This window comes from Mytilus edulis, chromosome 7, assembly GCF_963676685.1.
Source record: "Mytilus edulis chromosome 7, xbMytEdul2.2, whole genome shotgun sequence".
In the NCBI taxonomy this organism is placed as follows: domain Eukaryota; kingdom Metazoa; phylum Mollusca; class Bivalvia; order Mytilida; family Mytilidae; genus Mytilus; species Mytilus edulis.
The window spans coordinates 14,807,754-14,825,387 of NC_092350.1; the positions used below are offsets into that span (position 1 = coordinate 14,807,754).

General features: G+C 31.3%; 1 protein-coding gene across 3 annotated transcripts in view; it reads left to right on the forward strand.

The window, feature by feature from the left end:
- The window catches only part of LOC139530025 (choline/ethanolamine kinase-like), a 36,650-nt gene continuing 19,016 nt past the window's right edge, over positions 1–17,634 (forward strand). The window contains exons 1-5 of one of the 3 annotated variants that reach the window (XM_071326059.1): positions 1–462; positions 1,574–1,657; positions 3,584–3,673; positions 4,625–4,717; positions 15,403–15,645. In XM_071326059.1, coding sequence (XP_071182160.1) covers positions 371–462; positions 1,574–1,657; positions 3,584–3,673; positions 4,625–4,717; positions 15,403–15,645 — 602 coding nt within the window. In that variant the 5' untranslated portion in view covers positions 1–370. Of the gene's footprint in view, positions 463–1,573; positions 1,658–2,504; positions 2,736–3,583; positions 3,674–4,624; positions 4,718–15,402; positions 15,646–17,634 lie in introns of those variants that run through there. The other 2 variants (XM_071326060.1, XM_071326061.1) reach the window with 2 other exon arrangements.

Sequence of the window (17,634 nt, forward strand, 5' to 3'; positions counted from 1 at the left end):
ACATAGTTTCTTCTATTCTAGTTTTAACTGGTATTAATGTAAGGAATATGGCTCCAGTTTAAACTGGAATACACATGGAAATACATTTTCGTATTGTGTATTTGTGCTTGACAATGTTTGGAATTTGTTTCATCAAAATCGAGACAATTTTTGAACTATTTGAAAACATATAGAATACGTCTCTGGAACAGCGATATATTATTATACCTACTTCTAAAGTTCTTTATTATTTTGAAGAGAGGTTCGATTATAAAAGAAATCCAATAAGTTGCACATAGAGTAGTTTGAATAAATCTATTATCATTAAATTGAACTGTATATATCACAAAGGAAACGAGTTTTGCGCAAAATAAAAAAACAAAAACCGTATATGTGGAAAGTATGGCCTGATATGCATAGAGGAATAGTACAACAAAAACACATGAAAGAAGATGTGTTTAGTAACTTCTATGTCTTACATAGGTAAGTTAAATTCCTGTAGTATTACCATCACACTGTTGAGGTATCACAAAAAATATAAACTGCAATGTACATAATGGATATAGACACTCATACAAAAAGGGGGAGCTGAGCAATTCAACACCGTCCTGTATTCATGTGCTTGTCTATTCAGGAACCTCATTCAATTTGACGTTTCACTCACATATGTGTATCCTCCGATAAACGTTTCCTTATTATACTCGTATATCTTTTTTGAGAATGCTTTGCATTTATATGCATTAAAAAGCAAACTTTCGTATAATTTTAGACACACACACACACACACACAAAGGATTCAAGTTTTCTAGTTTAGAAAGATGAGGTGGAAATCGTTCTTAGGTAAAATGTATATTAAACAAATTGGTAAATTGTCTCCCCTTAAAAGAAAGCAATAAAGTGTTAAGGGAGCTACCATTTGATTTTTATGGGGGGGCTAGGATGAAATTTGAAAAAAATAGGCAGGACAGGAGTTTTGAGTAAAAAAAAAGGCAGGATGAGACACTTGCAAAAAAAAAAAGTCAGGACGACAATTTAGGTAAAAAAAAGTCAGGATAAACTAAAAAAAAAAAGGCAGGACAGAACAGAGTGAAAAATAAAAAGGCAGGACAGAGACTACAGCTAAAAAAAAAGGCAGGACAAAAATTTTCATCCTAGCCCCCCCCCCCCATAAAAATCAAATGGTAGCTCCCTAACTTTGTCAGCCTTACTCTTATTAACTGTCAATATTATAGATAAATGCTGGCATTTAAAACCACATTTATTGGAAAGTACTCTGGTTATTTTTTCTTATACATGTTTAACGTATTCACGGAAAATAAACATATATCGTATTTTAATGTTGGTGGCTCTTTTTTTAATATAAATATTGCTTAGTTACCAATTACAATGATTGCCCTTTCAAAGTTTAACTGCAATGCAAAATGTCAACAACTTCAAAAATATATAAATATATACATGTATACATGTACATCATTAATAGTACATTACAGAAATAATAACAATTGTCAATCTTTAGATCAAGTCATCTTTGAGTAAAAATATAAACCACACAATTAATTAAAATGACTATACTATTAAAAATGAAATATTTCAGAGTAATATTGAGAAGGAACCACCAATACGAGAGTCGTAGCATGATGGGAACAATACAACCAAGATGTGATACAAAATCTGAAAGGTATTTAAAATTAGTATAAATAGAAATTGGGAGTAGGTGTGTTGACTAGTCCGAGATTACTCTGTGGCCAACGGCTGTTTTGCCAGACAAGCTGGGGTTGTAGGGCTATGTGTTGACAACTTGACCAACTATTATCATTCATATATCTATTGACATTGCTGCATCACTCAAGTCAAATTACTTTGACAGACAAAATCCACTTTTGATTGATTCAGGAAAGTTAACGAGCAAATTGTTTTAAGCATAGGCTCCAAGGGGGTACATCTTGTATTACAAACAAACGAACGACAAACTTTGGCAAGGTTTTCCAGCACTGTCGGCTGAATCATCATAACTTCCCAAGAACTGAATAAGTAATCGGATCAGGATAACGGTTTTCATAAGGCATCGACCATGCATGAGTGGATGACAAACTAATGTTTTGAAGATATTTTTGGCGGTGTGGTGACAATTACACACAGACACAAGATTTATTTTTGAAACTCAACGTTGAATTACTTATTTACCGCCTTAACCGTGATATTCTTGCTGTCTTTCTAAAATATTTTTTTTCTCCAGCAATGAATGAGTGATAATAAAAAAAAATCAATAACACAGCCCCGACCTATATTACACTTCATGTAGTTAACTCGGTTGAAAAAAATATCATGAGCTAGTATAAAAAAACTGTTATACAGATGAGAACAAATTTTAATGTTAAAACAGAATTCACCACATGAAATTATGATTATCGTAAACAGGATACAATGCATGACGTTTGATGTGAATGTGGCCTTATACGACTTATAATATGCTATTTTTAAAAATCGCAAGTCTTGTATAACAATTTATAAATAGTTAACTTTACGTCACAATAAAGCTTACCGGAACCTCTATTTTAATACATGTACATGAGACATAGTTTTCTATTTATAAAACATAAAGTTGTGCGGTTAAAAACTTATAGAGTAAACTATACTGTACGAGGGATCACAATTGAAATGGCACAATGCAAAGTACTATCTAGTGTGGATAGAATGATATTCTGTCAACACATACAAAAGGATTATGTTTTTGGTAACTGTAGTTTCTTGTATGGGTAAGTTGATAGGCTTAAACTGTTCGCCCGAGTAAATTTCAGTAGCCACAAGTCATTTTCGATATATCAAAATTACATACTTGCATAGGCGGATCCAGGGGGGGGGGGGGGGGGGGGGGCTGGGGGGCCCGGGCCCCCCTTTCGTGGGAAAAATTTGGTTGATAATATAGGGAATCACTGAAGCATGACTGGAGAGGGCGCCCCCCCCCCCCCTTTTAGGTCAGTCAGCGGGGCCCCCCCTTAGGAAAAGTTCTGGATCCGCCACTGACTTGTGTTTATTTGTAGTTCGTTACTGTGTTCGGATATAGGATTTTGTAAAAAGGGGTCCAATAGTTAGCTAATGTTTGGACTGAAATTCCCAAGACCCTCAACGTGTATAAATATGCACGAACAAATAACATTGTAATAAATGTCTTCCCTTTTAAATATCACAATAACATTTTCGTCGGTGGAACCATGACAGCAATGCAATGACGATTGGAAAACTTCCCGGCATATTCTTGATGAGCCTGTTCCAAGTCAGAAGCCTGTATTTCAGTGGTTGTCGTTGATAGCTGTCTGACATCATAATATATGTATATTTCGTTTATTTATTGAGTTCATTATGCAGCTAGTACTCTCCTTTGAATTCTTTCAAACGTTTTCATGCGGAGGCGTTTTATATCTTCCATATGGCAGTGGTTTTCCTCGTGCATTATTATAGGCCGTATGGTGGCTTCCATTGGTCACATTCATGGGTTTGTGTCTGTTGAATAGTTGGCTCATTCGTATTCATACCACATTTTCTTATTTCTGTATTATCTATAAAATCAGAATAACACCATTTAATGCAGTGTACAATATTTCAGAACGGTTATAAGAAGAAAACACAAACACAGTCATCGAAGTAGAGCCCATACTCCGCCGATACAACAACTTAGTATGACAAGATATCAGAGGTATTTCATAAAATTTGTATCAATTTAACAAAAAAATGATTGAGTTATGGTAGTTGTAAACTTGGGGCAAATTATTGTCTTTATCAATTAGCCTTACTAACGAAAAACTAACAAAGAAACACGTCCGTCGTGGTAATGATATTTTCCATACCCAATTTTTTTTTTAATACAATGAGATGCAATACATCGTTGCGTCATTGTATACATTACACAGGCAACCACAGAAATCATCTTCACTAGTCAAGGGATGGATCGTAATCCTTGGATAGCGAAGATATACAGAGCCCAAAAAAAATTTACGAAGTCATTATTTTTTCCAAAAGAACTATTGATTGTTGATCAACCTATCAATATTTCAAATCTTACTGATACTTTACATCTTTAAGTTATTTGCATTGACGTTTAACCCACATAATTATCTAGTGCGAATGAGCGTTCGTTATTTGACAGAGATTGTAACCCTTTTCAATCGATGATTCAATTTGCAACGTGTATGTACCAGTCCTTGCATTTTCCCCCATAACTTGAAAGAACCGTTTGATAAGTCAACTTTAGAGCACCTTGAATTGAAAAAAAAGGAAAATTTTTGTTAATTGAATAGCATCCTTTAGAAGACAAACTTTTGTAAGTTATTTATGCTTATTTTATACTTTTTAATTCTGTCTGATATAATTAATCAATTTCGATATGTTTTTAAAAGACCTCAAATAAGATTGCTACACACTAAAGGTACAGATCATTTATTAAAGTATTCTTTCTAAATGGTTAATTGTTTTTTTTTTTAATTTTAGGCGATTTCAAGATGCAAATAATGATTCTTATCCTTCCTTTTCCTTAAAGAATTTTTACCTCTCCGACCAAGATTTTGATTACCATGTTTGTTTTGTAAAATAAAAAGAAAGGAGATTGATATGCTTAATATAATTACGTTTGTTTATATTGGCATTGTAGTTTCGGTGGAGTAGACCGAGCTGTCAAAACTAAACAGGTGATGGAAGACGGACGCCAGATGATGACAATAGGTCAACTGGACATTTGGACCAGGTGAGATTAAGATAGAATCTATATATCCATCTGTGTATAGCACCTGAATTCAGTATTCCATGAAGTACCTGTTGTGTTTTTCTTCGCCTATAAATGGATTTTTGAAAGAAAACGGTTATTAATTTGGGGATGTACGGCAGGCGGGAGCTGACAAACAGTGTTCGTTCATTAACATGAAAACGCTTTGATTATATTTTTTTCAAATTACGATAAGTTGTCTCCTGTCACTTAATGAAAGTCAAGTCTAATTTTCGCGATTTTAGCTGTTCTCGTTGTTGGGTTGTAGACTTTTTCAGTATCAAAAGTGATTCTGATCATATTTTTGAGTTATTTCCCTTTGAACAGAAATGGTGGAATTTATAGGTGACTTCTAAATATGTCATTTGGTCTCTTGGTTTTTTTTACTTATTTCCCTTTGAACAGTAATAGTGTAAATTATAATTCTGTCTGTTCAATTGATTTTAGTCAGGAGTTGTCACAAACAGTTCGTTATAACTAAAAAAAAAATTATTGTGTTTTGAAAGTTGTTATGTGGTATTTTATTTTTGTTGTGGAGTTCATGTTTAATTTCTTCTTGATCCTAATAGGTTAGGGTCCAGATTTGCAAATATTATTTTGTTTGGATAATAATGTACTTTTATTCTTCCTATAAAACTACGCACAATGTGTTACTGTATTATAGATTTTTACAATTAACTACATAATATGTACACATTTTCGAAATCGGTTATTGATTTGGGGATGTACGCGGGCGGGCTGGTGCCAAACATGTCCGTTCATTAACATTGAAACTACTTTTAATTTATTCATGCAATAATTTTCACCGTTTATCAAGATAGCAAACATGTGGTAATTATCAACCACCAAAATTATAATTGGAGTGATAGATTTATTTTTTGATTTTGGGCCCATTTTTCAAGTTGATCCAAATCATGGTCCATAATTAAAAGGGGTTCTTTTAAATGCAAAATTTAAATCTGTATTTAAATTTTGGATTTTGGGCCCAGCATTCAAGTTGGTCCAAATCAGGGACAAGAATTAAACTTTCTTTGATTTCAACAATTATAAATAAATTCATGGGGTTCCTTGAAATGCTGAAGCATCAAAAATTGGATTCATGAGGTATGCTGATTTTAACCATTTACTTAGATCTTGGATATTGGACCAAAATAGGTAAAGGTCCGTTTTTCCTTTTGATTTTTTAACTCTTTCCGTAAATATTTGTTCTATGCATGCTACCCCCCCCCCTTTTTTTCCCACAGACTGGAGGCATGTATCTACAACAGCTATTAGAATATAGTTTGGATAAGAGAGCAAGACCATGAATATAATATAAGCGAAAAGAAAGGAAAATGTTTAAGTATATTCACATTAAAATTTAACATAAAGAATATAGACCAAAAATAAGATGGTCCATCACGGTCCAAAACGCCTGTTTATCAAAAACAGCTAAAACAGTCTACAATAATTTTGATTCAGGGTGGAGGATCATTTGTTTTAGTAAAAATACATGTTTTTAAGCAACAACTCTTAAAGATCTTGGAGCATCTGGGTTTTAGCTAGAGGTTCTTGTTTTTCTGTAAAGGGGTTTAAGGACTGTGTTTATTTGTTTTTCTTGTTGAGCATGAAGCTGTCTCTTTTGTTGAATGAATGAATGAAATGGATGATTTTTTTTTTTTTTTTCATCAACTAATCAACTAATGACATAGTTATAATTGTTCGAATTATTTATGGCTTTTGACTAGTGTCTTAGTTACTTCTATTCTATTTTATAAACTGGGTTTTTTTTTAACAGCATGTACTAATTAAAGCATAACACAATGTCATGTCAAACTTCATCAACTGTGTTAGAAGGTTATGTAAAGGATTGCGAATAATTTATTGTCAAATCTACATTAAATGTCCTCTCTTATAACATTGTATAAGCATGAACCAGTGTTTGTCAGATCATCCTCTTCTTTCCCTGATGTAGAAAATTACTTCTAGAAATACATATGTAAAACGAACCACGATCTAATGGTAAAATCTCTTATCAAGTTAGTTTTGTCCCAATGGTTACCTTTATAAACAGGTTTGGATGTATTGTCATTTTATATGCCATATCTCTGTTTTCGTATCGCTATTGTTAAAGTTAATTTTGGGCAGTGGTGAAAATACATTTGACAAATTTAATGAAAATACATATTCGTGGTGCATTGGGTCGTTGAACTACATCATTATTAAATGTTTTTAATTCAAAAATGGCATACAGAAATAAATTGACTGAAACTTGGACGTACAGTAATCTAAAATTATTAGATATTATGTTGGAAACAACGTTGTTGTACAGATTCACTTGCAATTATTAGACAAAATGTCAATGTAAATACATACGTTCAAACTGTATGTATACTAGACTATTGCTGTTTCTTTTTGTTATTGTCTTATTTATTTCATATATCGTACTATGCTCATTGTGAGCCCGTTTAATGCATGGAAATAAACATCTTCTCTTCTTCATAATATGATCAACGGGAGATAACCCAAATGTTAAAACGGTTCATTGTGCATTTCTAATAGGGGTAAATTCAGTAAATAAATATACGTCATCAGGGACCGCCCATTTAGGGGAGGGGAGAGCTTTCTGTATAACACTGAAGTCATATGCTCTTCTGATTGGTTGATAATGTTTGTAATAAATATTTTTTGGCAGTTGGATCAAAACTAGAGTTGAAAAAAAAAAGAAAAAAAAATGCTGAATGTACTAATTTTTTTTCCTACAGGGTTGAAAAGTAATGGGGGTCAGTATAGGAATTCAGTGCGAATCTACATTGTTTGTAAACAAGGCCATGTGAATGCCCAAAAATGCCGCATGACCCTATGTTTTTATTAGTGCAAAAGATAGGGCTACATTTGTACTTTCATGAATGTTATATGAAAGTTTCCAATTTCTACAGGTAAATCAGGTATGAATTTAATTCCATACATCATAGATTACCATTAAAGTCAATGGGAGATTTTTTTACTGAATTTACCCCTATAGCAGTTCTGTTTTCCTTGTTTTAATGCAACTGAAGCTTAGATTTTATCTTTTAAGTATGTAGATAGTAGAATTTCTTTCAAAAGGCTGATCGTATACAAGTTTATATTTTTGTCTTCTCTAGTTATATATAAAATAAATTAATTAGATATTTCGAGTGTCAAGTAAAATCGTGATAATGTTTGTTCATTTGGCCCAACGAGACAATCTATCTACCAGTTTTTCTGGTAAACGGACAGAAAGTCACAGGACAAAAAGTCACAGGACATAAAGTCACAAATTTGGTAGGACAAAAAGTCACAGGACAAAAAGTCACAAATAATTTATTGACAATTGTTTTAAAATATAAGAATATATCTTGAAATATTTACTTTTAAATACATATATTCATATTAAAGTTTAGGAAATGTGTCATTATACTTGAAAAATGAAGATTTATTTAATTTTAATCATGCAAAAGATGTTTTTCTTGGCACCATGAAGCCATTTAAGTGCCAAGTCACTTTGACATTTTGTTTTTTTAACAATTATTTGATAATCTATGATATTTTTTTGATATATTTTGTTTAAAAAGTTGGTTTATATACAATAGTTTAAGAAAAATACAAAAATATTTTTGTAGAAATAAGCGTTTTCTATTCAAAGAAAATAATCAGAAAAAATGAATTGTGACTTTTTGTCCTTGACTTTTTGTCTGTGACTTTTTGTCCTGTGACTTTCTGTCCTACATTCGTTTTTCTTTAACATTATTCCAACAGCTGGACATATGTTAAATGCTTGTTTAGCCATACTGTCAACAAACGTTTCTTTGTAATACTTTTTTATTGTTTATTTATGTCCCATTTATGGGCATTATCACGGTTTTCTGGTCTGTGTGTCCGTCTGTTCGTTCGTCCGTTTGTTCGTCTCTTCGTCCGTCCGTCCGTCTTTCCCGCTTCAAGTTAAAGTTTTTGGTTGAGGTCATGTTAAAATATTTGGTCAAGGTAGTTTTTGAAGTCCAATCAACTTGAAACTTAGTACAAATGTTCCCTATGATATGATCTTTCTAATGCCAAATTAGAGTTTTTACCCAATTTTCACGGTCCTCTTAATATAGATAATAATATTGCGGATGGGGCATCCGTATTCTTGTTTTAATATTACTTTCAAACGGGAAAAATATTCAGCACAGTTTTTTCCAACTTAATGAAATATTACGGTATTTGTTCATTCCCAAAAAATGGGTACAATTCGAATGTAGACACTGTTAAAAAATAATTTTCAACTGAGCAGAGAGAGAGTGTTGTTTTCTTCTGTGTCTATATCTAGTCTGTCATTTTTTTAATTTTTACTTACACCATTTTAGTTGTTTTCTAGTTTTAGCATTTTTTGTAAGACAAGGTAAGTATGAACGTATCGGAGGTTAGTGTTGTATAAAGTCATCTTAAAAATTGCATTAGAGAAAAACACAAGATTTAAATCCAGGCTCATGTGAAATGGGTTACATTTACCACCATAGCAAATTGATTTATACGTATTATTAGTATATATTGAAAGTAAATACCAATTTTAAGGTCTGAATTAATATAGTGTTTAAAAAAATTCAAATAAGTAGTTTTCACAACTTATTTAGTAATAGATTTAAACTAATGAAATGTTATGCTGTATAATATTTTAGTTTCATAATACAGCTTTCCAGGAAAAACCCTATTATTTATAATAGCACCGGCTAAAGGTATTACTTCCAAAGGTATTGTGAGGGGTGTGAGGTGACACGTCCAGGTATTCAAGCGATTTCCTGTCGGGCTTGCAAGTTCATGCATCGTTTCACTTCTGAGGTATTGATCAGTGTACACGACCGAAAACTTATAACTTTCCATTTTGAACTATCAGATGTATAATATACAACTCTGTCTTACTTGTCATTACTAAACTCATACGCTTGTTTATAAATAACATTTCTGGTGTAAAGAATATTATTCATAGAAATATAAATAATACCCAAAAAATAAGATTTGATGAAATTAAAATCTATTTAAATATTTTTTCCAAGGGTGAATTTGGGAAAATGTAATATATACTCATTGTCAATAGTGAAGGACAGATTGGAACATACCAGAAATATTGATTTAAAAAAATGTACGCACTTGTCGACGATTTGTTTATACGACTGGGTAGAAAGTTACGGAACTATAGCGCAATTTAAAATATATACATGTATAAATTGAACATAAGAAAAAAAACATATATTTTGAATAAATTGGGGTAAAAGTTTTGAAAATAGACTAGTCCACGTATGCCAACAGTATGTAATCATCGAATGTCGATAGACTATTGTCTACCAGAAGAAGAAGAAGAAGAAGAATAAGAAGAAGAAGAAGAAGAAGAAGAAGAAGAAGAGAACCAATTTGATTTAAATACAGGTCGATGTATAACTTTTGCTTTAGTTCATTGAAGTTGTGGACATAGTAAAATCACAGATTTATATTTCAATAAGATTGTTCTCGAACAAAGGAAGGAATTTGTCATCACAATTGTTATATATGCCACTGGACGAACACTAATTACCCCCAAGGGATGTGAATATTTTGCTGGGAAACTATTGAGTATCAAAGTTTCAAATTAATTTCGGGATTTATTTTCTTTCTTGGTATTCAATAACAGAAAAAAGAATAAATTACTTGTCCGCTAAATAGGAGTATTCTTGTCAGATAAAAGACTTTTAGTTATATTTAAAAAAAAAATACGGAAATATGACATTAAATTGGTTCTGTCTTTTTTTTAAACATCGTTAAAAAGATGTGTGTCTATAAGGTGAACGCATCAAGAACCCTGTAATACTATAGTACGAGAGTATAGCATGTAAACATTCCTTCTCAATAATATGGTTGTATTGGAAATCTTTTCATACAGATTGACAACTCATGATCCGATATGCATGTAATATTTGCCACATGACGCCCATAGTTCTTTCTACCATCATCATCTTATTCTTTGATATTGCTGTAAACATCGATGGTTCACACCCAAACAAAATGGGAGTAATGTACCTTCAGAGCTTCTCCGTGTTATACACTTGTAAAACTTAATATATAGACGAAATTTCTGTATTGAAATGAATCTACATCTCACACACAGGATTTTCAAATAACGATTTTGAGTAATCACCTTACAAACCAATATAAACGTATGGCAAAATATAACCATGAAGGAATTTAGTTTTTGTCAGACACAAGAACTCATCACTATCATAAACGTATACGTATATATATGCATGCAGTTTCAATATCAAGAACAAGCGGTCGATGTCGATAGTCCGTTTTCTAACTGTTCAGAGTTAGACATGTCACTTGTTCATTCTTGGAAGCCTTCATATTCCCCGTCCAACGATGGGAACTCTTTCTGATTGTGTTTACTATAAATGCTTGTATGGTAATTCTGTCGTTTATCTGTACAAGTGGTTGCATTTCCTCTCCTTTCCCAACAAACAAACGAACGAAACGCTACTAGTCTGCTTTCTCTGGAGCTTATCCTCAATGGCGCTTATACGTAAGGAAACTTACATGTATACTAATAATGATTGTTTCAAGAACAACGATGTATGGACGAACTATCAGCATAATTCTAAATTCGTCAATATCAGTTATGCATGACTAAAATATAAGTTTTATTACAACTACTGTATTACTTATTTGGATTAATGACGGCTATCATGTTCAACATTGCACAAATATTATCATAGAATTTTAAAAAAAAAAAATCCTCAAAAATCCTCAAAAAAAATAATGCCTTAGCTTAGATAATTGATATTCTTTTCACAAAAAGTTCATGTAAATGAATGTCTAATGAATTTAATTATGTAAGAATGAAATGTTAAAAAGAAACTAAAAAAAATCATGCATGTTGTATGTTGTAATTTTTTTCAATTAAAATCTTTAAAATTGCGATAGTTTTATTAGCATTTTTAAAAACACAGCCAGATTTGAATACAAGTTAAGAAATTCCGGTAAAGTCAATTTTTGATTGATTGATTGATTGTTGGTTGCTTTACGCCGCATTAGCACAAAAAGGCTATATCGCGGCGAGTAAAGTCAATGATATCAAACAGATGTGCAATGGTATATCAAATTGGGTAATATTGCATTTAGTTTTTATTAAAGATTAAAACTACTATTTTTTACTTCATATTTGAATCTTTACGCCAATTGCCGCTAAGAAAGTAATCAAAAATTGTTTCCTTTTATTTTTATACTTTCGGAATTACGAATCTGAATTTTATTTTCAATTAATTTACACAATTTAATTATTGTATCTTCATTCTCATTGTGTATTAAATCTTAGTGTATTAAATACAGCATACTCTTTCTAATCCTTTCTGTTTATCCTTTCCAAATAACAACATTCATACCTGTGTACGCTTGAACTCACACCTGCGGCTAAATAGCTAGAAGGTAAACGAATTGACCTCAAGCCGAGAAATATACAGTGACCTTTACAAAATTAATATTCACACTCTGCTCACACATTAGTTGCATTGAAATGATTATCAAAACAATAACGGTAAATAGATAGAACTAAAATATTTTCAGTTCAATATCAGTAAAAATGTTCAATAAATATTTTATGAAAAAAATCTCAACAATAATTAATGAAATTTATTCGAAAACATTTACTAGAGATCATTTTATAGGTGGCGGGAGTTTAATTCAATCAATACAAAACGGTATATGCATATTCATTTTCGTTCATTCTTATATTGTGGTTAATAACTACGACCATTCGTCAGCTGTGCGCTTTTAATTATGTATATTGTCGATAAGCTATAAGAGTTAAACAGTTTTTATTTTTTCCCAGAATTCAACAAATCGGTCTAAAACGTCACGACCCACTTGAGGTTTCAACTAAAAAAGTTACAAATACTTGATTTTCTTCGTTATTAGAAGGAATATAAATTTAAAACTTTGCAAATGTGTTTTTTATGTTAAGATGAACATAATTAGATGATAAGTAAAAAATCGCGGAATTTACCTTTAAATGACAAACAAGACAGAATTAAACATTTTTCTTAGTAAATCGTTATCTAAAAAGAGTAAAGTCCTATTAGAGAAAAAAAACTTTTTTTCCTTAAATTTCTATCCTCCGTAACGTAAATCAATGATGTCGTCTATGATTGACATCACCTTTTGATTTTTATTAGTGATAATTGATAAACTGATTTGGTATCTATAACAATGTACAAGAATTTCAATTGGTATGATCGTGTTTACATGCATCTTTAGATTTTTTTTATTTACATAACCTCCGTTACATTGATGAGTCCTAAATAATCTTGAAAATGTTTGCCATAAACCGCTGTTAAAGTTATGATTGTCGTCGTAATTACACAAGTTGTGTTGTAGACTATTTTAAATCTTAAGAAAATGGCTGATATAACGTTTATTAAACTTATAATGTTGCTCACATAATAGGGAAAAAACAAGTTAACCTACCTTTCTCAAAACAACATTTTTTTTCTCAATTTCTGTATTTTGTTTGTCGGTTTTCTTTATAATAAATGATGTCTGCTACAGAAATGACTTTCGGCAGTGTCGGCAGCCGCTGATACTGATAAAAAAGTCTGACAACTTAACTGTAAATAACTGCGTCACGGAGGTTATTTAAACGGAGGTTAGTTTTATTTACATTATACATGGAAATATGTAACAATAATAATATTGTTAATATTATTCTCAAAACTGATTATTGAGAAGCTTTATGGGTGATTTCAATGAAATAATCATCATTTTGATTTGTTCTTGGTTAGTGCGTTCCAAAATACGCGTTACGTAGGTTGGATTCTTATATGCGACAATCGAAAAAAAGAGAAAGAGAAGATTTTTTTTTATTTTTCGTTTCATTGCAATAAAAGTCAAAGTCAGGATTTTAAAATTTGATGTATCAACTTTGCTTAAAGTCACTTTGGGCATGATTTCCAATCATATAAATATGTTTTGACTGTACCTAAAGATACGTTACGGTAGGTTATACGGTTATCGGCGACGTTGGTTTAATGGGTAATCAAAGTGTATATATTATAACTTTTGATTCTAAGTAAAATATTTTTGTGGATAAAAATCAATATAGTGTCAAATAAAAAAAGCAAATCTAATCATGATTTAGACGAAATAAAGTATTTTAATTCACACCGATATTTGGAGTTTTTCTTGACGACATTCGGAATTCGTGTGATTTCCGTATATTGAATAGAAAATCACACAAATATATTTACGATATACATCACAAAAGAATATAATTTTATTTTAGTATACATATTAATCACTTAGAACACGAAAAAGATTATCTGTGACATATGTTAAGCTTGCATTTTGTGGTTATTTGCCGGCGACACTGAAATTTTGTAATTGTACCCATTTTTTGGGAATGATGTTGCGTAACAATAGGTATTGAATATCTTTTCAAAAAGAGATAGATATAATATATATATAGCATTATTATAAGGGAGTTTCGTTTATTACATTTGTACAATACTGAAACAGGTCAGGTTTACTTTTCATAGGGATCGAGAACACTCCTCTCAAGCGCCGCTATAGCAATCGGAAAATACGGATATTGCCTTTTGATTGAAATTTTCTATTTTAAAATAATTTTTAATTCAGGAATATGTTATATATATATCCCTCACGCAAAGCTTTGATTCCTTATCCTACCCCTGGGAAATATTCGATCCCCAACTACTTTCCGTATAAAGGCACCAACCATTCATCTTATGTAAAAAGACATTTATAGCTTGCTGTTCGGTGTGAGCCAAAGCTCCGTGTTGTGAAGGCCGCACCTTGACCCATAATGGTTTACTTTTATAAATTGTTACTTGGGTGGAGATCTCGAGTTGTCTCATTGGCACTCATACCACATCTTCCTATATCTATATATGAGTTTTTCTTGGGACAAATACTTTTTTTTATTTCCGATTAAAACAAAACTTTTTTCTATACCAAACAGGAACAGTTGCCTTTTGTAGTTATTAGACTTTGTTCTCGTTTGGGACTATTAAAATGCAATAAAAACTTTTTTTCTTCTTTTCTTTAAAACTAAATCATCATCATATTAAAGACAGTTATATTGCCGGATACAGGGTCACAAGAGGTAGCAAAAGGTGATGGGAATCACAAAAATATTATCAGATGTCAATTAAATATAAATTTGAACCAGCTCTCACTTCCATCGGGTTTATTTTCTTTAGTTTTTCAGTTAGTTTTATTTTATTTGGGGGTGTCAGACATACAAAAATTAAGCCTTTTTAATCACAGTCGGCAGACAGATTACAATTTTAAAAAAAGCTTTGTACAGTAAGACAGATTTTAACCGTTCTCAACTAAACCAGATTTGACCGGTAACGGCAGGGGATTGCTGGTTCCTTGGCACTTCATATCACTAAGTTCAAAATTCCATTTTAGTACGCTCATACAGGAAAGTGACAGGATCCAGATTAAAGGGAACCAGATAGTCTATTTTTATAACATACACAGTATAAAATCTCTGTGCGCACACTTGTAAACAAACATTGACATAGATTTCGAGTAAAACAACCACACAACGTTATCGAGTTTAGAGATTCAACCGATATAAAAATGAACCTTCAAGTAAAGATATCCAAGTCCACTTATCTTAATGCTATGTCTATCTACAGATATGGTCCACAAATATTGACTAAGTTCATTGATAAAGTCCAACGTGTCATATATATCGTTTGTGAACTTTGGCGTGGTGGAATGTGTGAAAAAATGAACGTAGAAGAACATTTAGAGAGAGAAAATAAAGAATTGATTTTATATCAGACTCATAAAGACCAAGGCTACCAATGGTGTCGTGAATTTCTTGGTGGATCGTGGTCAACTATCAAGAAAGAAGATTTTATATTCACCACATTAGGGTAAGATATTTATATCGTACGATGTTTATAAATTTCCGCTTGAATGACTCATTTTTTTTAACGTGTTTACATCATACATCGGCTTCTTCTTTAGCGATCAGGTGAGATGACATCATAATTAAATAGGTTAATTTATTACAATGTGTGATAAACAATATGCCACAATTATTACAATGTGTTAACATGTGTAAATATACATTTTGTAAATAAAACAAATGTTGGTGTTTTATAATTGAATTGAAATACAATGCACCCCCCCCCCCCCCCTAATTTTTCTCTGGTCATGGACAACATTATACGTCAAGTGTGCAATTAGAATTTGGAACTAACAACATGTCATACATGTATGCAATGAATTTTATATAAGTTGAAAAACTTGTTTCCCAATCCACTATAAATAAATATGTTTAAACTAATGAATTTTGCTTAAAAAAATATTTTTAGAGATCATTATAGACTGCTTGTCAAGTTGATAGAAGTCAATGATATTCAAATGTTCCATGATTGTTTTCATGTATATCATGTATATTGTAATATTTTAGACATTGAACCCTTCTATCAGGTACATTGACAAGCTATATCCAAAAACAGATTAGTACATTAAGTAAACATTGTTGATCTATAACATGAAACACCTGTCACAAAGATATCACCATGGTATTTAAAAGATATACAAATCAATATACATGATATTGGGGGAAATATCATTACTTAATTGGTTCTTCTGTATTTAATATTTTAAATCTGAGACTACTGTGTTATAGTAGTCTCAGTTTAAATCAATGAATTTTCAAAAAAAGACTATTTTGTTTTCATATCTCTTGTAATTCCTGGTTGTTTATTATGAATGCTGTATATATTTTTTTATTATTTTAATGTTTTAAAACGTGTATGTTTAATTTTGCTATCATAATATGCATACATATTATAAGTATTAAAAAAAGTAGGTTCATGTTTAACTAGCAAATTCTGGAAATATATGATTTAAACAAAATTATGAAAAATAAATATAGAAAACTACAAATATTGTTTAGTTTAATGGGGAAAAAATGTTTAACATCAACATACCACAGTTATAGATTTTCTGAACAAAGATAGATAAATTCTTGTTTTGAATGCTCAGGACTTTCTTTTAGATCTGTGTAATAACAAGAGGAGATGATGACTCTTAATATATTTTTTGCAAGACAGTTAGCACTTAATATTAATGAGTACAGTACATGCTTTAAGATATTGATAAAAATCTTTATTTACATACACGTGTACATGTACATGTTAAACACTTACAAGTGATACATGCATTATATCTTCAGAAACAGAGTACGCTACAGTAAAGTTCACTTAAACAGACCATGTCACCTCTAAGTTATCTAAGTAACTCTAATATTGGTGGCTGTAAAGTTCACTTAACATGATCATGTCACCTTTAAATTTAACTGAGTATCTCTAATATTGGTGGCTGTAAAGTTCACTTAACGTGATCATGCCGCCTTTAAATTTAACTGAGTAACTCTAATATTGGTGGCTGTAAGTTCACTTAACGTGATCATGCAACCTTTAAATTTAACTGAGTATCTCTAATATTGGTGGCTGTAAAGTTCACTAAACATGATCATGCCACCTTTAAATTTAACTGAGTATCTCTAATATTGGTGGCTGTAAAGTTCACTTAACCGGATCATGCCACCTTTAAGTAAACTGAGTAACTCTAATATTGGTGGCTGTATTTCAGATAGAATTTCAACATCAAGAAAAGACATAACCTTATTAATAAATTTTCTACTGATATTAGTGGTTTTACAAGTTCACTAGTGTAACATCTATATCAGTCACTAAGTACAAACCCAACTTAAACATTTAATTTCAGATACGATATTTTTATATAAACTTAATTACAAGGAAGTATATAAAATAACATTTTCTTCCTTATGTTTGAGTTTGAGAAAAGGTATTTCATTGGAAACTTTCGCTATTATCATGATTATTATA